The sequence below is a fragment of the Ochotona curzoniae genome, unplaced genomic scaffold, assembly GCF_017591425.1.
Source record: "Ochotona curzoniae isolate NIBS_2020 unplaced genomic scaffold, NIBS_Ocur_1.0 scaffold_3208, whole genome shotgun sequence".
NCBI lineage: Eukaryota > Metazoa > Chordata > Mammalia > Lagomorpha > Ochotonidae > Ochotona > Ochotona curzoniae.
The window spans coordinates 26,862,197-26,886,329 of record NW_024467106.1 but is presented as its reverse complement, the minus strand read 5'-3'; the positions used below and the strand labels follow the sequence as shown (position 1 = coordinate 26,886,329).

Here is a 24,133-nt window from a genome sequence, read left to right as displayed (position 1 = left end):
TTCGCAGGCCACAAGCAGGGAGCTGGATGGGAAGTAGGGCCACTGGGATTAGAGCCGGCCCCATGTGGGATCCTGGCACATGCAAGACAAGGACTTTAGCCGCTAGGCTACAATGCTGAGCCCTGAACAGTGATTTTAAAAGGGCAGAGATCCAAGAAAGGATGACAAGTTCGCAATTAGTTGAATGAGTTTAACCTGGAGCCACAGCAGTATCAGTATAGAGGTAAAGGACAACTAACTGGAGATATTTCTGGAACAGACCTAGTACAAATTGGAGGAAGATATTGTCAGGGTAAGGAACATTAATGCGCTTTTCCGCATAATTGGGTAGCAGTGATGCTGTTAACATAAGTTAGGAATCCCAAAATAGTTTTTGGTTGGGAAGAAAGAAAAGATTTTTCTATCATTCTTCTGAATTTATTTTTCCTTTCAAGCAATTATGGAAAAATAAGGCATACATGTATATGTGTGTGTATCTACATATACATGTATGCACACACACACATATACATACATACATATATACATATTCTCCTATATGCCAAATCTGTTTCTGCTTCTCTTCTTTGTTCTTGATCAGACCATGATTTGGAGATAGTCTGTCTTAGGCTATGGCTTTTTGGGAGGGGGGAGAGACAATCTTTACATAGTTAATTAAGGTAAAAAGGTTCAAGGGCTATAGGAAAGTGGATAAGACTATTATTTTCTCCATATTGTTTCCTTCATGTTGAAAGGGGGTATTAAGGGAGAAGGCCCACCCAATTTCCCACCCTCCCCACATCCTGGATGTAGGGTATGCTCCAAGGCTCTTGCTCAAGTGGTTTTGATATTTCAACAGTTATGAATTGCTGTCAATCTTGCCACTCCAAACACTATGAGGTCCTTGAAGAATCCACTGATTGACATAGTCCATCATATAGCTGAGATGGTTGATTGACCTGTTCTGTCTTCTCTCTTTTCTTGGTTAGGGTTCTGAGTCCAGCATTTTGATTGGGGAGATGTCCAAAGAAACTTTGTCTGAGGAGTGCTCAGACCAGATTCTTGTATGTGGTAGCAGGTACAGGGCCCAGCACAGTCCAACCAGCTGGTGGTTGCAATTGCTGGGTTGGTTCCATTTTCACTTCTGACTTTCACTGGAACCGATGGGTGTTGCAGTCCAGCCTGGTTCTGCCCAGCACATACTTGGCCCTCGCATAAACCAATGTGGGCTGCAGCCTAGTTGGAGCAACCCACAATAACCCCCACCAGGCCCGCCCCCTACCCTGGTTTGCCAGTATGTGTAGCAGTAATCCAGTCTGTCCCACACCCCATTCCACCCCAGCCACTGTCTTGGTTTATCTTGCCCTCCCGTGGAAGTGGTAACCCAAGAGGGATGAGCCCACTATTTCCCTCCCATGCCTCTCCCACTCCCAGATTATGTACTCTACAGATAGTTCTGTGGTTTGACTTGACAGAACTAGCCCCCAGTGCCAGCTTCTGCCAGCTGATGCTGTGGCTAAGCCCAAACAACCCTTACCCACTCTAATTTTGTTTGCACCAGTAGGAATAATCAGCCCAGCCCGGCTTTTCCCTGATCTAGTCCACATGAGGCGCACAGGTGTTGTAGCCCTGCTTAGTCTGGTTTGCCCCCATCCCAGCCTAGGCTATGGCTTTAAACTAGAGTTCCTACATCACAAAATAACTGAATTGGAATGGGAAGATATCCCTAATTTCCTCACGTACCTAATCTCTCTACTGTGTCTCAACTTCTCCAATTGTCTCTTGGCTTCTTTTTGAATAATTACAGTGTTGATCCTTGATACTTCAGTTCTGTTTAGAGGTTATAATTCAAAGAAGTTCTTCCTTATGTCGACTCCACACTAGATGGACTTCTCTTGGCACTTTTGCTCTCTGCAGTCCCATACTTATCAAGTTACTTTGTGTCTCCACATAAAAACTGTCAAGGTTTTGTGACTAACATCATCATTCCTCACCCTATACCACCATTGATTCTTTTGAGTTTGGTCTGTAAATGTGATTTCAAGGTTTTAAATATTGGCCTTTTATGCTACTTCCATGCTGGTCAGTGGATATTTTCTTGAAAGGTGATGCCTAACATTGAATGTACTAAAGTGTTTTAATTATATCTAATGCATCTAAATCAGAAGAAGCAAAATGCTTGAAGTCTCCTGTCTAGATATATGTATAATCTATGACTATATTTACATGTAGAAGGCAATGATCTAGCAAGGGTTTCAAGGTATATGTTGTTTTTAGAAAAAAGATATATTCAGCTCATAATCGATGAATCTAATGCAGTTTGTCAAATCTGCTTGTATGATTATTTAAATGCATACATTTTCCATTGGTCAAACATCTATAGTATAGCTGAAATGTGTGTTTTAATGTACATAAATTATAAATCAATAGCTGGTTTCAAAAATAAGCATCAACAGAGTTCTCACTCAAAACACATGCACTTTCCTTCCAGTTGGGTGGGCACATGAAAGAAAAATTAAGATGATTGGTCATTTAAGAGTTACATGTTTCATGAGGTTATGTAAGCAGCTCATAATCTCAGTCCAAGGAGGATTGGTGCGGAAATATTGTAGCCCTAGCTCTAGACAATGTCCTAGTTATAATAATCTGTGTAAGTACGCGAATCAGAATACTGTTTGGCAAAAGCTCAAAGGAGAGCCCCTAATTATTATTCCCTGGATGACGGGATTCTCCTGGCCACATGGCCAAGAACTCACAGAGGCTCCATTTAAATACTGAATAAACTGGGAACGTAACCGGAGTGACCACATCCTCTTTGTATCATCACATGGCTGTGATAGTATCTAGGCAAATTAACCATTCATTAAGAAACACATTCTGTGTACATAGCACTGTGATCATCTCAATGCAGGACCAGGGATAGTGTTAGAAAGGATCTAAAGGATAGTGATAATAGTTGCACAGCATTGTGAATATGCTTATTATATAAATGATACAGTTAGGATAGTTAAAACGATAACTGTGGAACGTATAATTGCCACAACATAAAGAACTTACAAAGCCATTGAGAGATCAAGGCATAGTCAGATGTTACTTAGTATCTATTTGTTCCATTTTCTTCACTCTTTATTGCTCACATGCTGCCTTTTTGTAACTTTGTAAGCAGCCCTATTTCTAATCAAGGAATGTTACCCTTGGGCCAGAGGTGATAAGCATGTCACCTTTGCTGTTGATCTTACTCTGGTTTCTATCTTTTGCTTTAATCCCATGATTTGGAGATCAAGTGTTATTCTGGCTGCATAAAAACAGGGATGCAATGAATTAGATCAGATTGTTCCCCGTGTGACCCTCTGATATATGCCCAGTGTGCGATAATGACTGTTAGAGTCCGTCCTCTTTCCTTCCATTGACCTCAACTGCTAGCCTGCTTTTTTGTCCTTTTCAAATTTCTTCTTTGGTTTCTCACATAAAATTCTACATTTGCCACTACTAATACCCTTACACATTTAGCATTGGAGTTGGCTCAGTGTCTTTTCTACTGCTGAATCCTCTCAGGTCCCGTCAGCATCCTAATTATCTACTCTGCTTACTGCCTACGATATATAATGCCTGTTTATCATAGGATTTGGTATTGCGTCTGGGCTTTTGTATTTCTGTCTGTGTGTATGTGTATCTGCATATGATTAATGAATACATATTACTTACAATGGTGATTTACCATCAGGATAGCTCAATTTTGACTGGATTGGTTAGAATCTAAGACTAGAAGTTGGTCTTGAAAGCTGTCTGGAACTTAAGAAGGAATAAAGTAAAAAGAAGGAATAAAGTTATCTTTGCATTATTTTCTTAAATAAATACATAGATTTCCAAGAATACAAATAAAACTATACAACTATTACCAGCAGTCTCCAAGGAAAAACATTATTTTTGATGTCAGTGGATTTGAAAATGAAATTGTGAAGTGTGTTACTAATAGTTGATATGGAGGATGTTGGCCTTGGAGTGTTGACAGCAAACATTCAAGGGAAAGTAGTTCTTCTAAAGATTCATCTGTCCAAATTGTATTTCACTTGATAAGCATAATAAATCACCTTTTCCACAAAATCATAGGTGATCCTGTTACTGCTTATCAAGAGTCAGTTATTTTCAAGCCAGTAACAGGATTTAGTTCAGTGTCCCTTACTGCCTTTTTAAAAAAGGGTTAATTTATTTTTTTATTGGAAAGTCAGATATATAGTAAGGAGGAGAGACAGAAAGATCATCCTCCATTGATTCACTCCACAAGTGGACTCATTGGCTGGAGCTGAGTCAATCTGAAGCCAGGAGCCAGGAGCTTCCTCTGGGTCTCCCACACGGGTACAGGGTCCCAAGGCTTTGGGCTGTCCTCAACTGCTTTCCCAGGCCACAAGCAAGGACTGGATGGGAAGCAGTGCCACTGGGATTAGAACCAGTGCCACAGGGATTAGAACCAGTGCCCATATGAGATCCTGGTGCATTCAAGGTGAGGATTTTAGCCGTTACGCCCTCCTTTATTGTCTTTAAAAATTATGACTATATATGGTCCTTGTGAGAAACATTGCAGTGTCACTCATAAATGGTTTAGCTCATTGCTAAAGGAATGCTGAATATGGCTTTGGAGTAAAGTAAAATTGCCAGGCAGGGAATTTGAATAGGTTCACACATTGGAGGCCTATTAAGATGAAAACAAACATGAAGGCAAATTCAAATCAGAAACAAAAAGGGGGAGGTCGGTGGACGGAAGTGAGAAAACGTCTGTATCACCATTGCTAGGAGCTTGCTTTTGTAGATTAGGATGGGCTTGTGTCTGTATGGTTTGACGCAGAACAATGAACCAAGGTCATGGTGAACCAATATTGACCAGATTCAGCTCTGAGATAGGTTTGGCGTTCTACTCATAGTAATTGGCATTTTTTGACACCTGTTTGCTGTCTAGCTATAATTATTGTGTCAATGAGTTTGTCCTTACTTGAAAAATGGAATTTGAATACAAGCAGTTTAAGAATTCAAATCAAGCAAAGTATGGGGAAGAGAAAGGCGGTGTGTATCACAAAGGGTGGCTGTTGACTCCAGGATAGAGTCTCTTTGTTTTATCGTCATGCCCCATATTCAAGCAAGTTTCCTGATGTCAGTGAATAAGTACTTAAAGATGTATGCTACTTGCCAGGGAGAGGCCTCATCCCGTGCTGGGGATTGCAATCATGAAGGCTTTAACACTTCAAATAATCAGTGATTCCAGAAATATTTTTTTCTTATACTCTCTTTTCAAATTATTCCAAGCAGTTTTTGCCAAAAAAAAAAAAAAAAAAAAGCATGTCATTAAGACCTTGAGATTGGGCCCAGTGGCGTGGACTAGCAGCTAAAGTCCTTGCCTTGAATGTACGGGATCCCATATGGGCGCCGGTTCTAATCCCAGCTGCTCCACTTCCCATCCAGCTCCCAGCTTGTGGCCTGGGAAAGCAGTCAAGGAATGGCCCAAAGCTTTGGGACCCTGCACCCTCATGGGAGACCCGGAAAGGGTTCCTGGATACTGGCTTCGGATCGGCATAGCATTGGCCGTTGCGCTCACTTGGGGAGTGAATCATACGATGGAAGATCTTCCTCTCTGTCTCTCCTCCTCTCTGTATATCTCACTTTCCAATAAATAAATAAATCTTTAAAAAAAAAAAAAGACCTTGAGATCACAGGCAGTGGCAGTGGTGATAAGCCTGGAAGTATCTTCCCTCGTGCTGGAGTCACTTTCTGCTGAGGGAGGGCAGGCACACTGGCTGTTCCTCCTCTCTGAGACAGCTCATCAGGACCTGAAGGGGACTGTGCAGTGTTAGCCCTGTGATTTATCTGCTAGCTTATATCATTACAGGCAAAACCGGAAAGTGTTGTGGGTGTCTCAAATGGGAACATGAAAGGGTGTCAGAAGTCCAGCTAAGTTGAATATAATTAGTCTGGCACTTTTGCTTCTCTGGATAAGAAAAAGAAAGATGACAACGAGGAAAGGGAAAATTGGATGAATGAATGCTAGAAGGAATCTCATGTTTTACTACCCTAGAATTTCAAAACATCATAGGAAAAAGTTCACCATATTTTTGATGGAAACCTGAGAATTAACACTTTTTTTTGTTGTTGTTGTTGTTAAGATGGGAATGATTTTGTCTATTTTCTCTTTATGCTTTGGCAGACATCTCATTTAATCCTCTCTTTGGCTCTACAAGCCGCAAGTCTCACTATCCTCTGTGACAACTGAAGAGTGCCTGAGTAACGCTGTCCTAGGACAGATAGTGGCAGTGCTGGGATTTGAAATAGAATATCTGACCAAAGATTGTGCTCTTGCTGTTATCATATATGAGGGTTTTCAAAGGGAAAAATGGCAGCATCAGCTTCACTTATGAATTTATCAGGAAAACACTCACACTCCCCCTTGTTCAACTACGTCAGAAACGCTGAAAGGAGTACCCAGCAGTGTTTAAGAAGTCCTCCCGGTTTTTCTGGTTGCATGCTCGAGTGTAAGAACCATTTTTTTTAATTAATTAATTTTATGATACAGTTCCATATGCTCAGGGATTTCTCCTCTTTCCTAACCACATAAAACCTCCCTCCTCTAATTTCTCCTACATTTTAATAATAGTATAATTCTTCAGAAACAGTCATAAGTCCATAATTCTGATATTTAAGTGTATGATGACATTGTAAGTATGCACAGTGGAAGAATCTCCAACATCTTATACTGAGGATATATTTAATAGTTTCATTGGGAGTCCATCTTTAATATGGAAGTAGAGATGCATACTGCACTGTACCTTCACATCTTGATATGATGATCTCTAATACAGTTCCTCCAGATGAATATATGTACATGAATGTTTACCTATGAATCTATTGATCTTGAATTTGTATGAAGGTTGCTTTATATCAGAGAGAACATATGATATATATCTCGTTTGGATTGGCTTATTTCACTGAGCATAATGGTTTCTAGTTGGGACCATTTTGTTGCAAATGGTAGAATTTCATTCTTTGGAATGATTAAGTAGTATTCCATAGAGTAGATGTACCACAGGTTTTTTTTTAATCAACCTCTCTTTTGACCAGTATCTGGGTTGTTTCCATGTCTTGCTCTTGTATGTTGTCCTGTTGAAAATACTATTGCTATGTGTCTTCTCCCTCCTTTTTTGATTTTTGGGCTAGTGAGGAATCTATTTTGTTGATTTCCTCAAAGAACTAGCTGTTTGATTCGTTGATCTTATGTATTGTTCTTTTAGTCTTTATTTGGTTTATTTCCTCTGGTATTTTGGTTATTTCTTTTTTTCTGCTAATCTTAGAATTACTCTGCTGCTGCTTTTCTGGCTCCTTCAAACATGGTTAACTCATTAACTTGGTGCTTTTCTAATTTGTTGACATAAGCATTGGTTGAGATGAACTTTTCTCTTAACACTCCTTTGATCATGATCCATAAGTTTTGATATGTTGTGTTGATACCTTCATTTGTTTCAAGCAATTTTTAAATTTCCCCTTTGGTTTCTTCTATAGCTTGTTGTTCATTTAGCAGGATATTATTCAGTCTCCAGGTATTTGCATGTCTTTTGGGGGTATTCTGACTACTGGTCTCCAGTTTTACTCCTCGATGGTCTGAGAAGATGCATGATATTTCATATATTTTTTTTTTCAATTTGCTGAGGCTTGCTTTGTGACATGATATGAGGGGGAAAAGTGTATTATGTGTCTCTACGATGAAAAGTCCTGTAGATATAAATTGAATCCATTTGTTCTGGTGTCTGGGTGAGCTCTGTTGTTTCCTTGCTGAGTGTCTGTCTCTTTGGTGTGTCTATTGATGTTAATGGGGTATTAAGGCCCCCAAACATTATTGTAATGTAGTCCATTTCTCCCTTTAAATGCATTAATATCTGTTTCACTTAGCCATTTTTTACAGGGCTGTGTGAGAACAAGATAGTGGTAGAGAAGGGCTGATAGTTGATGTGGTGGTTAAGTTGCTATTTGGGACACACTGCATTAGAGTGCTGGGCACTGCTTCTGATTCCAGGTTCTTGCTAATTTGCACCCAGGACACAGCAGATAATGGCTTAGCTCAAGTACCTGGGACCCTGCCTCCTGTGGGCAACCTGCACTGAGTCTAGTTCCCTTTTCAGCCCGGCCCAGCTCTGGTTGTTGCAGACATTTTGGGGAGTAAACCGGTGGGTGGGGGGAAACACTCTCTGCCTTTCAAGTAAATAAGAATAAACAAATAATTTGAAAGATAGTAGTGGAGAATGTTTGGATGAAAAAATATCACAGAAGACCTAACAGTGAAAAGACATAATGAATGTATGAGAAAGGAAGGAATATTAATACTCTTAATGGGAAACAACTGTCAGGAAAAAATTGGCTGTTGTGTTGTGTGGGCTTCATGTTTTCAAATGAGGATTGGAATTGGAATAGTGTTATTTGTGTCTGCTGCAGAATAAATGAATACGCGAAGGACAATTAAACACTACCTTATTAAACTTACTTCTCACTGTGGAAGGTGGCGTTTGTCTAGGATCAGAGACTGAGTCCCCTCTTTAGTTCTTCAAATTAAGAAGTCTACTAACTGTAATGGTGGCTACCCCAATTTATACAGTTTTCAGAAATGATACTATACCATTAAAATGGGTACATATTGTATTTAAATTCTATCTAAACAATTTTGATTTAAAAAATCAGAATATGCGCCTACTGACAACTTCCCATCACTGAAGGTGTGAAATAGTCCAGTAACACCAAGGGTACAGTGCTGTAGTGGGGCCTCCCACATGCAGAATTGTACTGGATAAGCCAGCATTTCTTCTACTCACAGATCACGTGAACCAGTTGGTTATATCAGCACAGATGTGGTGATATTATTACAATGCTCTATTAATGTATTTGATCTGAAGAATTATAACTCATCATGACTTTAAAATGTATTAAAGTTTCCAGGCATAAAATATAGGATGTTAAATTCATTCACCACTTCCTAGTATGTATCACAAGTAAAAAAATTTCATGGTAAATCATCGTAGTCTTATCCCTAAAACACAATTTGTATTTAATGGATCAAAGGCATTTTACTCCTAAGGTAAATTCATGTGATTTAAACAGAATCTTCAAAGAGGATAAGTTAGAGGGTTATTTTTGGTTCAATTTTTTTTCCCATCAAACTTAACATGACATGTAAATGCTTATTTGGATTTTTTTTTAATAGGGTAAGTAGATTCATTTGGAGAATAATATGTTTATGTGTTTCAGTGTTTCAGTATGAAGTGCTTTTTGCTAGAGAAGTGCCACCCTTTTATTACCTAATAATTAAGCCCCCCTCTTCTTTCATGAAAGTGAATTCATACCTTTGACTTGGTTTATCAGATGCTATTAATGAACCATTATTAAGACTGCAAGGCTGCAATACCTGGGGCCCTGATTACAGGAATTAAAATAGTGTGTGTTGGCTTCCTGCAGTTCCCCAGCAGGCATGCTCACTCGTAATTCCTTTGCATCTAGTCTCAGCAGGAGAAGATTGACAGCATTGCAGACCATGTCAACACTGCTGCTGTGAATGTTGAAGAGGGAACCAAAAACTTGGGGAAGGTAAGACTCTGCTCCTGCTGACAAATCAATGGGACTCGGGCTCCCAGGAATCTCTAGTATTAACCCGATTGATCTGCTCTCTTCAGTGGTGAGGGAACCAGCAATTAAGGAAATAAGGAAGAAACGACACATAGGTGGTGCCAGAAATCAATGGTTGCAATATTCTACTCTCAGATTTATTTTATCAGGAGATGAATTTTTTTTTCAAGGGGAGAGTAAGCTGTACCCCACTGTTCTGCAGTTGGTGTTGCAAAGGAACAGGCTCAGAATTCAGGGAGAGGAATGAGGGGCTTGCAATAGGCAGGGCAAGAAGAGAGGACCATGTCAGCCCACCCGGAGAGGGATTGTCTGTTTTCCATAGGATATTGTTTTTAACCCTCGCTAATGGCATGGAATAACCTCTGTGCACCATAAAAACTGGATGGGGATGGGAATCTGGCTGCTTAAAATGTTTCAATCAGCCAGCTAGTTTGTGGATTGATTTACAAGTAAAATCAATTTGTAGCTGTCCACGCTCTACAGCTCATTTTTTAAGTTCTGATGATTGGAACAATTGCAATACCTGTGGAATATTTTTGTCCTCCCACCTTGCACAAGTACAATCTTTTAGACTAATTATGTACCAGGAGTTAAAGAGGCATTGCCAGGAGTAATGAGAGGAAAATGCACATCACCACAGGCAGATAATCTCAACTCAATTTCCAAATTGAATTTTTCTTTCTTTTTTTTCCTTTCCTTTCCTTTCCTTTTTTTTTTTTTTTTTTTTGCAGGCTGCAAAATACAAGCTGGCAGCTCTGCCTGTGGCAGGTGCACTCATCGGAGGAGTGGTGGGGGGTCCGATTGGCCTCCTTGCAGGCTTCAAAATGGCAGGAATTGCAGCTGCACTTGGTGGTGGGGTGTTGGGCTTCACAGGTGGAAAATTGATACAAAGGAAGAAGCAGAAAATGATGGAGAAGCTCACTTCCAGCTGCCCAGATCTTTCAAGCCAAACAGACAAAAAATGCAGTTAAAAACCAAACTTTGTTATGATGGTGCCCGTGTCTGTTCCAATGAGGACCTAGGCCACTGCTGGACACTCAGCTTTTGGAACCCGAGTGTATCAAGACAGCAGCTCTAGTGTAGACACTCACGCCGGGTGAACTGTGGTAAGCTGTAGTTCGTTGTTTGCCAGGGAGTTAATGGAGACAGAATGAGGAGCCAAGGCTAAAGCTATATCCTGTTGACATCGGGTAAAATTTAAAGACTGCCAAAGAGCAAATTTCTGCCTGGAAATGTGAAGTCTCTGCATCATTCTGCCGGGGACCTAAGTTGTATAAAAGTATTGAGCTAAGGAAGAGATGATTCTTCTGCAACTCTGAATTGGAGCCCTTACTTCTACATTTTTAGGCCTGTGGGCAAGGACAGAAATGGGAGTTCAGAAGCCTTTCTTAATACTACCAGATAGAGCAATCAGGGCCTTGCAAGGGGTACAGGCAGACTGCCTCATGGGTGAACCCCAGTGCAGTTTTGTCCCACTGTGGGTTCTGGTGACAGAAATTGGACGTGTTAAGAAAGACAGGCCTGACTTCTCTTTTCAGATGTCTCCTGTTGTGACACTATCTTCTTTTCTTCTTCGTCTGCCTCTCTTAGATAAAGCACACAGAGCATCACTTGGTAGGAGACTTAATAGGCCAGTCATAGAGCCTGCTCTGTCTGCCAGCCTGTATCCCAACATGGCAGAGTCCCAGTGCCCTCTGCCTTCCCTCCCTCATGACTGTCAGCAGTTCTTTGGTTTCTAGAGTGAATTCTACCAATGGGTAATGGGCACTTTCCTCATTGTCTGCCTTTTTATATTGCTTTCTGTCTCATTTCTGTAACCTCTAGATTAAAAAAAAAATGTATTGGCAATGTTGGTAAAGTTTGGGCTGAAATGCATAGGAGTGGGGTGACAATAGACCATTTCTTGGGATATGTTCCAATTTCTAGGGCTGACATGCTTACCACACAAGAGCTCTTTAACCCTAGGTCTTCTTTTAAGCTGGCCTCTGAGAGTCACAAACTAACTTCTACCTCACGCCCATATCCCTTTTCCACGCAGGCCTTGCTGTCTTAGGATTTCCCTGACTTACCACTGCTGTTACTTGTTCCCCAGAATGGTGTTTCTGCTTTCCTTTTCTCTCATGTGGTGCAAGGCAAAGCCCAGTGCCAAGACTCAGACTCAGTGCAGCAGCCTTGGCGCTGATCCTGGTGGTTGGCACTGACGACAAGCATGGTCCAGCTCAGACAGCAAAAAGCTTTAAATTTAGAAAGGAAAAACTATATAGGAAGTTAAGATTACAAGCAACTTCACTCTGCACCCAACTAATTTGGAGAAGGGGACTGCCTCTTGCCTTACTATTTATTCGGAGGACAATAATAGGCACCTATGCTCCAGAGTGGGGGACCTGCAGGGGCCTGGGAGATGAGGTTCATCAAGGAGTCAAATGGTATATCACTTAACTTCCTTCTTGCTGAATTTACCTTTAACAACTTATTGATTGCCATCTTTCACTTCTCTCCAATGAATTCCAATGAGACAAAGTACCATTTTTTTTTTATCAGTATTGCTACCTGCAAACTTATATATATCTGCAATGCAATATCAAGGAGATGTTTTGAATAAGAAGCAAATTCTATCTAATGTCTACAAATCAACTCCTTTAAGGTTGAACAGTTGCTTCCAATTTTGCCAGTCTTCTGTTTTCTGACCTTTGTCATCACTGTAATACATGATATCCAAACCTAAATGAAGATCAGAACTTACTTGGGTGCTTAGTTAAGACAGGATTCCTGAAGCCTCAGTCCCCGGGGGGATTCTGGCAGAGCCAGTCCAGTTCTGTTGGCCGAAATTATCCATTTGGTACAGTCCTCTGTGTAATCAGCTGTATTGCCTAATCCTGTGAATTCCAGTATTCCACCCTTCTGCAGCACAGCACATGACTTCATTCTGCAGATTAGCTACACTTGGAGCCCAGCATCTTAGCAGCAGTTCTAGGTACTGAAAAATGTAACGCTGGTTTACTTAGGACCCAGAGTGTGCCAGTGTGGGACACCTCTGTATGTACTCATATGCACTCACAGTAGCCTTTGATTTTTTTCTGCTCTTCATAGATGCAACATTACATTAACAGTCTTCATGCTTGGGCAAACTAAACAAATGTATATAATTTAAAGATCTATTTATTTCTATTGCAAAGTCAGATATATACAGAGAGGAGGAGAGATAGAGAGGAAGATCTTCCGTCTGATAGTTCACTCCCCAAGTGACTGCAATTGCCGGTGCTGCGCTGATCCGAGGCCAGGAGCCAAGAGCTCTTCCGGGCCTCCCACGCAGGTGCAGGTCCAAAAGCCCTGGATCATCCTCGACTGCTTTCCCAGCCACAAGTAGGGAGCTGGATGGGAAATGGAACAGCCAGGATTAGAACTGGCACCCATATGGGATTCTGGCATGTTTAAGGCGAGGACTTTAGCCACTAGACCATGGCGCTGGGCCCAAGAATGTATATAATTTAAAACTTAGTAATTGTATCTCATTAATGACAGAAACTAATCAACTTTTGGTAGAAATTTCTAGACATGTTTAATTAGCTATACATGATAGCCTTATAAATAACAAAATGTTTTAAATTAGCCTGATACGGAAAAACCTATTTTAAACATTGAATTTAATGGCCTGTATTATCAACTGTCTCCCCTGTGATTCCTGTCTTGTTTTCACTGCAGAAGGTAAGGAACACTCCGTCGGGCCTTGACATTGGGAAGGGCTGAGGCTGATCAAGGCAGCACTTGGAAGCACTGTTGCTGTCCCCGAGGAGTCCTCCATAGAACACAAACTTGGAAACGTTTTGGCTGTAGCCCACAGTAAAATCTGCCCTTCTGGAAATACCTGGGATATGCATAATGCAGCAACACCAACCATTTGAGAAAGGCATTCCTATGCTTTTATTGTTTCAATTTTTAAAATAAGCCAGTTGTAGCCTACTAAGTTGATTTCATAGCCTACTGTGTTGCCACCCTTAGTTTGAAACAAACAAACCAGCCTTACAGAGTGAACTGCAGTTTGTTGAAGACCTGTGTGTGGGTACTTCACTGGGTACTTCACCAGGCACTTCACCGGGCACTTTCCAGGGAAGGGACCCAGAGACTCCATGGTTTAACAGTTCACAAGGCCACTCAGGTGCAAAGGAATGAGCCCAGGGGTTGGCAAGTCCTTGCCTTCTGCATTACCAACATGCCCATAGAATGCAAGGTAAACTTTGAATTTACAAGACCCATTCATTAGTGCTTCTTCCACTTTCTCAATCTTCTGATTACTCACTGAGTGTCCAATAACAGCTCCCAAAAGTTTAATGGCATCCGATGCCAAAGGCATTGTTGCTCAATTTGGCCCTTCATTGGTAACAGCATCTCCATTCCACTTAAACTATAGATTCCGCTATATTTATGTATTATAACTATTGTTGAAACAGGGGCTTTTAAATAACTTAAAAATAAATTTTAACTACAAGAAATGTATCATAATATCATGGATTCAAAGGATTTTCATTAAACTGATATCCTTGGGTAGTCACATGCTTCCTGTAGTAACATTAGGATTATTTTGATCATTTTTGAGATTTTTTTTTCCTTTGGAATCAGCACCTTGCAAACATATGGGAAAAACCATCTTCATTCTTATTAGTCACAGACTACACTCCCTCATCCTCATGAGCCCTCTTCCTCTGTCTGCTTCTAACCCCAGGTCTATCCCCATCTTCAGGAACCAGGATCTCCAGAAAGCCAGGAACCTGCCACATCCCCTGGGGCCAGGACTTGGAGGTTTAATTCAAACAGTTCTATAAAGGGAGAGTTCCTTCCCCAAGTCCAAAATCCTCCCTTTGTGGGCTGCTGCCTGCCCTTACCCAGGGAGGAGGATGAGATCCTGCCAGTACCAATCACAGGAAGTTGAAGAAACATAAATATAGAGCAAAGGATATTTTCCTCCCATGAAATACAAAAACCAAACCGTACCCTGTGTCAGTGACAGGTGCTTGTCGCTCAGGATCCCTGTTGCCCTTCCCTGCTGCTATAAGAAACCTCCAGGAGAGGCAGGTTCTGTGAAATGGGTGTCTGTGGCAAGAAGTAGAAAATGTTGGGGTGCGTGAGTTCTCTTGGTGCTGGATTACAGTCCTCAGCCCTCAGAGGCCCGGGGAGGTAGGCGGGCGTCTCCTCTTTGCTAAACCAATGTAAGATGTCCAGGCCTTGTGTTTATTAACACTTCATCATCTTATTTTTAAGAAAAGAATTATTTTTATTGCAAAGTCAGATATACAGAGAGGAGACAGACAAAGAGGAAGATCTTCTGTCCGATGATTCACTCCCCAGGTGGTTGCAATGGCCAGAAATGAGCTAATCTGAAGCCAGGAGCTTCTTCCAGGTCTCCCATGCGGGTGCAGGGTCCCAAGGCTTTGGGCCATCCTTGACTGCTTTCCCGGGCCACAAGCAGGGAGCTGAGTGGGAAGTGGGGCTGCTGGGATTAGAACCGGTGCCCATATGGGATCCCGGCACATGCAGGGTGAGGATGTTAGCCACTACACTATTGTGCCGAGCCCTTCATCTTTTTTTCTGAGTGGTTGTTCTCACTGTTTATGGTCACTGGCTTGACACCTTCTGAATAGAAACTTTTGGAATATCACAGATAATCAATGGTAAAAGACTCAGTTGGTATCTGCTCTCCCCCTGTCAAGGAAATTATTTTGTTAGACAAAAAATACATCTGTTGTATTAATGAAATGAAAAGCCAAAAACAAAAAAGGTGCCAAAGTCGAATGTTTTTCTTGAGATCACAAAGCTAGTTAGCACAGGAGCTAGGATTCTAAGCATGGTCTAAAAAAAAAAATCTTAAAGTTGATTTGAGCTTTAGCTGTGCCCTATTAAGTTGCCTGCCTAGGGTAGTGGGCTCTTAGACCAGCATTAACATTCCAACAGAGAACTGAACGGGGGAACCTCAAGACCACAGTTCTGTCTCTTCCAAAGCTGCTTTCTAGGGTCGCTGTCTTTGGGATTCCTGTTTGTCACCTACTCCAGCCATTCTATCTACCCTAGTCCTGTCAATTTCACTTTAAAGTTGGATGCATCTCTCTCCTTTTTTTTTTTTTTTAAAGATTTATTTATTGGAAAGTCAGATATACATAGAGGAGAGACAGAGAGGAAGATCTTCCGTCCGATGATTCACTCCCCAAGTGAGCACAACGGCCGATACTATGCTGATCCGAAGCCAGGATCCAGGAACTTCTTCTGGGTCTCCCACACGGGTGCAGGATCCCAAAGCTTTGGGCCGTCCTCGACTGCTTTCCTGGGCCACAAGCTGGGAGCTGGATGGGAAGTGGAGCTGCCGGGATTAGAACCGGCGCCCATATGGGATCCTGGTGCGTTCAAGGTGAGGACTTAAGCCGCTAGGCCACGCCACCGAGCCCATCTTTCTCCTTTTTAAGCCCATCTTTCTCCTTTTTAAGCCCCTCAGAAGGCAGTAACTTCATCTGCATCTCCCACATGGCTGCAGGGCCCAAGACTTGGGCTGTCCTTTGCTGCTTTCCCAAGCACATTAGCAGGGAGCTAGATTGGAAATGTAGCAGCTGAGTCTTGAACTGGTGCCCATAAAGGATGCTGGTGCCACAGGCAGAGAATTGCTTTTGTGCTGTGCCACAGTGCCTCCCCCCTCCCCCGCCATCATTTCTAAGTGTATTCACAGGCTTTACTCTACTAGCAGACTATTGCCTCACACCCCATACTTGATCTTCCTCAACTCTGAACCTCTCTGATCCTCACACCATTGCTGCAGAAGTATCAGGTTGATCTTTCATTTTTCTGCATTCTCCACTTAAACACCAAATAGGCTCAAACCCCTTTTAGACATGCGCTCTCAGCCTTCCAAATTCTGGTCCTAGCTTTATCTCTTCCAACTCACTACTAGCTGTCTGTCAGTGTCATTAAAAAAATAAATATTCCACAGGAACAATTTTAAGGTTTTTTTCTGTGCTGAAGGTAATATATGTTCACATTCTCTGGCCTAAAATATTTCCTGTAATACTTCAGTTTGCAAAACGTGTCAACTGAACTTTAAGCTTGTAAACAAGCTCAGAACATGTTTCTTAAAGAAATACTGTTCCCAAGAAGATGGGATACTGTTCCTTGGAAAGTCTTAAACTTCAAACGTGTGATGTGTGCGCCTCAGAGCTGAGCCTGAGCGTTGTCCAGCAGCTTCATCGATCTGGCCCTGAGGGGGCCATCATACAGGAAAGACAACGAGTAGTCACAACTTGCATTCACTTCTCAAGTATTTGACCTTTATTCTTAACGTAAGGTGAATCACTAAGATGTCCACTTGAGTTTCAGTAAGCCCCTTAAAGATGTCTTCCATTTTGTTGTTAAACCGTTGATGTTAACCACAATCAGCAAGAAAAGCCCAATGGTGAGATTCTGTAAAATTTACTATACCCACCTGTCATTTATTATGTTGCCAAGTGGTGCTTGAATACGGAAACATGCAAATAAACTATTTAACTGGTGTCCTGTTGTGTGTTAAGTGCTGGGGCCACAAATGGAAAAATTGTAGACCTACACAGTGTATCCATTCTGGCTAATGAAATCCAGTGCCTACAAAAGTCAATCAGTAAACACAGAAGTACCCAAAAAGGGATGGACAAAATCATACAAAAAATGGTGTTAATAACAGAATGACTAACTCTACTTGGAAAAGAAGGGGAAGACCTTGTGCATCATGTGGTAGTTGAGGATTAGGATGGCATTCTGGGCCTCTAGGGTAACTACCACATACAAAGGGTACAAACCTAAAATACCACAGAGTGCTCAGAGAACACCCAGCCAAGTGTAGCTGAGTGATGAAAACACATTCTAGCTAGGGCGGTTTTACCTGTTTAAAATGTAATCGTTGTTTAAAGGAATTGTGGCTTTGTGTCAATACCCTCTGGGTCTGTTAGTTTGCCTTTGTTGACAGGTAAGTAGTAAATCTCACATTTGCTGAAATACTTGCTTGTCTTTCCCATACATAAGTGATTTGCGCTTTCTTATGATGAGATCCCCTGCCTCATGCTGACTGCCCACTTTTTCCTGCCTAACTGTGCTTTCCATACATGCTTGTTGAAAACCTACTGAGAAAAGTCAGAGTTTACTCTTACAGGGCTAATTCTTCACAGTCCAGTTCTCCATTTCTTTAGACATTTCTTGACAACTGTGAGTCAGTGGTTCCCATATCCATTAGTGGTTAATTCTGCAATGTTCTAGGACTTCGCAGGTTGGTCTCCAACCAACTTCCATCAGGTCAGGGGATGTATCATCTGTTTCTTGTAGCACTTCTTGGCATGAGAGTGATAAGGGAAATAGCAACTACACCCCCTACCAAGACATTGTCAGATGATGAGGTCACAGCATGTACGTCTACCCTTTTGGGGGATCCAGTTTTCCAGGACAGACTGACTTCTGTGTATTAATAACGTGACAGAAGAAATCCAAAACTTGTCTCTAGGACTTGGAAGCTATGAATGGAGACGTTTCAGATGGAGGTGGAGACTTGGGAGAGAAAGGGTATAGGAGAGTATCAATTTGGACTGATTTGTTTCCTGTGGGGTCAGAATACTTGGGAGCCAGGGAGATGTAGTTTGACGGACTAGCAGTGATATGGAGGCTGGGGTGGGAGAACAGTGGGAGTTAATGGCTCTGTCATGCAAGAACAGAGTCAGACAAGAATAGGGCTGATATTAAGAGACAGACACTTGACAGGATTTGAACCCAGGTCTCCAATGCAAATGCTCAGCCTGATTTGACCAGTGAGTTGGAGGGAAAGAAAAGTAATAAAGTATTTGATATTTACTAATCCTCCATTGCCCCTTTGTGCTCTACAGTACGTTGTTTTAGGCTGCTGCCACTTGCCTGGATGAGATGGTAAAGTATCATCAGTAACATTTGAAGAAATGGCAAGTAGGAAATGTAACAAAGCAGAGCTTGGGCGGTTTTGATTCTAGAACCCACAGAAGTGGAACTTTATCTTGGAATCCTCAAAAGTTTCTGAAATGGACTATTAAGCAGTGTTTAAAAGCCAAAATCCATGCTCCTTAGTCAGAACGATAAGTCACGAGTGATGCCTTGTTCTGTTTTTCTTGCCATGTGCACAGCCAGGGATGCTGTTTGAGCAACACAGAATCGGAGGCTTTCAGGTGTGATCTAATTCTCCCTCTGCAAATTTTTACAGGACATAGAGGACATATATCTTTCCTCTGGCAGCCATCTAAGTAATACACAGAGCACACAACCTGGATAGGCAACAAAAAAATCCTTTTATCTGAATGGACCACAGTTGAAGAAACAACTGGACAACAATACTTAACACTTGCAGAAAGAGAATGATCACTTCGATTAGCAGAATTCTCCTCGAAGGAAGGAGCATCCTGTGCTTAGCAGAGCACAGCTCCTTTTCCTATATAAAAAAAAATCACTTCCTCCAGGAAAGGTCCCTGGTTCTCAAGGTTGGTTCCTATCTACTTCCTGCAAAATGGGCAACGTTCTTGAGAAACCTCCCAGGGCCCCTACAGGATTCTGCAGTTCCCAAGAGGGCACTCACTGGTGTGTCACCCTGATCCTTAAGTTATCTCTGGGTTAATGTGTGCTGCAATATTTGAACCTACGCTGACAAAATTCTTAGGGTCCCAAAGCCAGTTTAGGACATGGGGTTGGAAGTAACTAAATTCATCCAGGCAGTTATGGCTGAGAAAAACCATGAGGTAAGATTTTTCCAGTGAGTTAGCCGAGTCTATTCCAGGAATCATGCTGCTTTCTAGTCCTTTCGTGCATGTGGCTGTTCAGTTACTACCTTTTTCCATCAGTGACTTCCTGACTGCCTTCACTGCCACAAGTTGCTGAGAATACAAGACAGCTGTCCTGCTTTGAGGACATTCAGGTGATGAGCAAGGAAAGGAATTTACATGTGGTTCAAACTCTAAATAGACTTGGTGCCCCAAAGCACAGGCAGGGCTAGGGGGCACTGGCAGGATCCTAGGCACTGGGGCTGAGTATGAGGAAATTGCTGGGGAGTATTTTGGAAAATTAATTTGAAAGTTGCACATTTCCTGCTCCAGTGATTCCAAAACCTACTCCTGTTGTGTGGCGGCAGCAGCTTCCCCAGTGTGTGCTCTTCGAGAGGGAGCTTTGATGCTTCTGCGCCAAGGCCAAGGTGAGACATCAGCAGAGCGGAACCACAGAGCTCATTCAAATCCAAGTACAGTGAAATTACCTAAACACAGATTTTTAACCTGGAAAAATCAGACTCTTGATGAGCTAGATGATGAGTAAAATGTTTCTACAATATGATCACATCTGTGACAAAGCTGTAACAAAGTGGATTAGTAAAAAGTCTCAAATATAGAAATATTTTATAAATATAGTTTTATTACTTGGAAATACATACAAAAATTCAGACACAGCTAAAAAACAATTGCTAAGCATAGGTCCTCTCCAACCTTTTTAAGAACACAGAAAACAGTTATAATTGTCAAAAAACAATTTAAGTCCTTAAACAACTTAAGTCTTCATGGTCTTTATTGTGTTTAAAAGTTGGCAACTGCTTTGTTCTTTATATCTACTTAATAACTTTTCCTCCAATACAGGCTAATATTTCAGTTTGGTTCATAAGGTTATATTTTAGAATAGCTAAAGCCATTAATAATTATTATTTTGAAAGCAGGGATACTATTTGGCCATTCCTAGTCTTCTGTCACTATATTATCCAAGGTTTCTCAGAAATTCCCAGTAGTTGTTAACAGAAAGCAACTGCAACTCCCAGCAGCTCTTGGCAGATAGAAGTGTGGGCCTAACAGCCTGGAAATCATTTAAGGTGGCAAGGTATTTTTTTCCTTCCCTTCAATTCTGTTATTTTGTGTCCAACCAGACTATCTCTTTCAGAGACACAATTAAGAGTTGAGCTATCCTACTTTTCATGATTACCAATCCATTCATTGTACTATTTTACATTCAAGCCAAAGCACACGAAAGCCTTCATGGCAATGTGTACTGTCTATAAACAGGGAGCTGTTCCTGAGCTGGAATACTTCATCTTCGTTTCATCCTTTCCAGCTCTTTCCATGCCAGTTTGTCCTCCTACACACGATCTGTAACAATCTGACTTCAGAGAGCTCTAACTTCAGAACCTTATCTTCCTGGGTGGTTTCATTTAACAACAACAAAAAATTAGACTGTTGTCACAGAAAGTTTCCATCTTTGTATGGTTGGCTCACAGCTGGAAGGATTCCTGAAAAAGAGCAAAACTAGCCGCAAAGCACAAAAGCTTGCTCCTTGTTTGGGTTTTGTGATTCTGTCTTCAGTCTAGTTCTGTGTCCCCCCCTTCCCCACATCTGAGAAGCCTGAAGCCTAGGCTAGGCTGGATGAATGGAGGGGGAACCTACCTATAAAACCCATGGATATTCATGGACACGAGGGGAAGTCTATGCTTTGGAACCTGCATCCACACCATTCTTACAATCAAACTTAAATATGAACCTCCTTCCCTGCCTGAAATCTGGTGATGCCTCTCTGCAGCTCCAAACTCCTCAGCTCAGCACACAAGGCCCCGCATGCTCAGCTCCCATGTCTATCTTCAATCTCTCATTTCCTCCTGACCCCCAATGCACTGGCCCTAGTACGGGAACTTGTTTTCTTGAATGCAGTTGCTGTTTCATATCTTTCCTCAGATTATCCTTCCACTCTGATTCCTTACATTCTGAAGAACACATAACCAGCATAATAGCTATCTCCTCTATAAACTATTTGAGACTCAGCACTCCTTTCTGCCACATGAACCTCTATTTTCTATTTAGATATCCATCTGCCTAACCAGACTAGAAGTAACTTGAGGGTAGAAATAATACTTTATCCATCTCTGTGTCCATATTATAATTAAAAGCCTTTGCATTCAATAGATGCCAGATGGAAATATGCTTCCCTACGCCTGCCCCTAAACCCAGTTCAACCCCTGGGATCCACAGACTATACCAACCCTTTAAATTTCAATAGGCTGTTCTCAGACCCGAGCAGTCTGCAAGCAAAACAGCCTTAACACCTACATTTTAAAACCCCTTACAAGCCGTAAGTGCTCTTGTATGAAATGGGCACTAAATCCTGATGAGTGCTGAGTACAAAAATTATCCCAAATCACTCTGCTCCTCATTCATTCAGGAAACATTCAATGAGGGCTGTATCCACTGAAGATACAAAAAGCAGTGTCCTTGTCCTCAATGGCTTCACAGGGCAGAGAAGACAACGACATGGCAGGGTTACAGCCTAAGCCTAAGTATGCATCAACTTTAACTCGTGCATCTTCACATCTCTCACTTCTTAATTCATGGTTACCTACGTCGCACTGAGCATGTGCTCCTCATAATTACCACTTTGAAGCAAGCTCCTTGCAACCCAATACTTGAGTGGTATCTTGTGTTTATTATTTTTTCAAACCAATTAATTGCATGGGCTGCTTTTGGTCTTATATATAAACTTGTTGAATGCTTGTGAATTTTCATGCTGACCCTGGAGATTTGGTCCATCCTCAGATTCACTACCACAACTCTGACTTCATTCAAGTTACTGATCAAATATAATGATGAGAACAGAACTGAGGCCCAAACTCTAGAAAGTTCTGTCCTAGCTTTCTAGTCACAATCTGGTAAAATATAGTAAACATGCCCCTTATTATCAACATTTATTTTCTGAATAAAACTATGGAAACTATGGGTAATTCATGCATGACTAAGAATTGTAGGCTGAGTTTTAAAAATAATAATTATTAAATATCCATTATAAATACTCATTGTAAAAGGACTGGAAGATGTGACATATATTACAAACTACATATAATGGCACATGTCAGCCTGTTGAGCTTAAAAATATTCTTTCCTGAAACTGGAACTTATATCCCAAGTATAAAATGACCCTTGGCCTATAGCACCTATCCAGGCCCAGAGGAAAGCCTGTCTGTCCTCCAGCATTGGATATCCTGATACGGCACCGAGGGTCCTCTCCCTCTGGTTCCATTCCCTGGCACAGGGACCCATCTGACTGCACACCGTGGGCCTGGGAATCCAGGGAATCTAGAGGGGATAGGGTCCTCAAACAGTTACACAATGGGAAAAAAAAACCTGAATACACATGACCCTTACTGTTGCTGTTTTTGGTCTATACAATTATCAGACTCTACAAGATGGAGTAGAATTACAGAAACAAAATTTCTCTTTGGAAACTACAGTCTTAGCTAGGAGGAGTCTTAAAGCCATCTAGTATTAAAATGGTAACCTGCTCCACTAGTACCTTCCTTTCTCAAATATAGGTAGAAAACATTCAAAATTCCAAATGCTTTTTTAAGACAAACACATACAAATTTAATAACACTTTTCATTCTGTTTCTTGATTCCTAAGAACAATTTCTGCCAAATGTCTGGCTTATGGCTCTCCTCCTCTTTTGTAGTATGTTTAAGTTATACATTAAGAATCCAGAATATGCTACTATGGAATTTTTATAAGCAACATCCAACCAATCAGGGAAACACAGCACACAGTGAGAAAATTTAAATTTATTCCCCTCCCAAGTATCCAGAATATATATGTATACACCCCCTTAGCTTTGAGAAATGTGATATTGAAAATGCCAACAGAATTGGTCATATGGAAAGAAAGAAAATCACTTACTACACAGGAGGCATCCCTCAGGTCTCCTCATCCTAGCAATGCATGTTAGTCACATGTTTTTAGCAATGTCACCTTTTGTTTATAAAAATTTTACAGGACAGGTTGAAAGTGAAGATAGGCCTCTGGTTTTTATTTTTTTTTACCCTAGCAAAAATTTTTAAAAGAGGCTATACCAAATGACAATGCATTTTGAGTCAGGGGGAGAAAAAAAATTAAAAACCCAAAACATCTTTCTGTTTATTCAAAATAAAAATACACATAGAATTATGAAAATATAGGTTTACTATTTCCACCATGTAAGCTGATGCTGTGGTCAAAAGGCTTGCAAATCGTTTTTCAAGTTTTTAAAGCTCATCTCGATCCCTCAATAAAGTGTACCTATATTCGCTGGGTGCTAGTTTCTGGAAGGAGCTCTCGGGTGGACTGCTTGCTACATCTTGAACTTGCTACAAAAGAAAGAATAAAATACTTTATGTCAATATGTTTTATGGCATTATACTCTATAAAATAAATGGTAACTTTATTAAGCAATAAAAGGCAGCAACTGTGTATCAAAGACTGCGGCTTATCTGGAAATCCTGCTCTCCTAATTCCAAATGCCCTTTCTCAGAGTCTCCAGGACAGGACTGTGATGGGCCAGTGATGACGGCCCTGCTGGGGCTTCTGGAGCATGTTGGGCACTGGGTGCCTTCCTGAAATATCTTGTAGGGAAAGGGTGGTGAATGTCCAGCTGTGGACCATGCAAGACTTGCAAAACCATTTGGTTGGACCATGCCAAGACAACTGCTGATAGGACTTG

At 41.3% G+C, this 24,133-nt stretch overlaps 2 protein-coding genes across 2 annotated transcripts in view; one reads left to right on the top strand and one right to left on the bottom strand.

Moving 5' to 3' along the window:
- Positions 1-12,743, top strand: part of STX17 (syntaxin 17) — a 56,095-nt gene extending 43,352 nt beyond the window's left edge. Inside the window, exons 7-8 of the mRNA XM_040962754.1 lie at positions 9,505-9,591; positions 10,362-12,743. Of these exons, the coding sequence (XP_040818688.1) occupies positions 9,505-9,591; positions 10,362-10,601 (327 nt within the window). The 3' untranslated portion in view covers positions 10,602-12,743. The remainder of the gene's footprint in view (positions 1-9,504; positions 9,592-10,361) is intronic.
- A 7,286-nt stretch (positions 12,744-20,029) lies between these two features.
- Positions 20,030-24,133, bottom strand: part of ERP44 (endoplasmic reticulum protein 44) — a 96,380-nt gene continuing 92,276 nt past the window's right edge. The window contains exon 12 of the mRNA XM_041004288.1: positions 20,030-23,780. Within this exon, the coding sequence (XP_040860222.1) occupies positions 23,679-23,780 (102 nt within the window). The 3' untranslated portion in view covers positions 20,030-23,678. The remainder of the gene's footprint in view (positions 23,781-24,133) is intronic.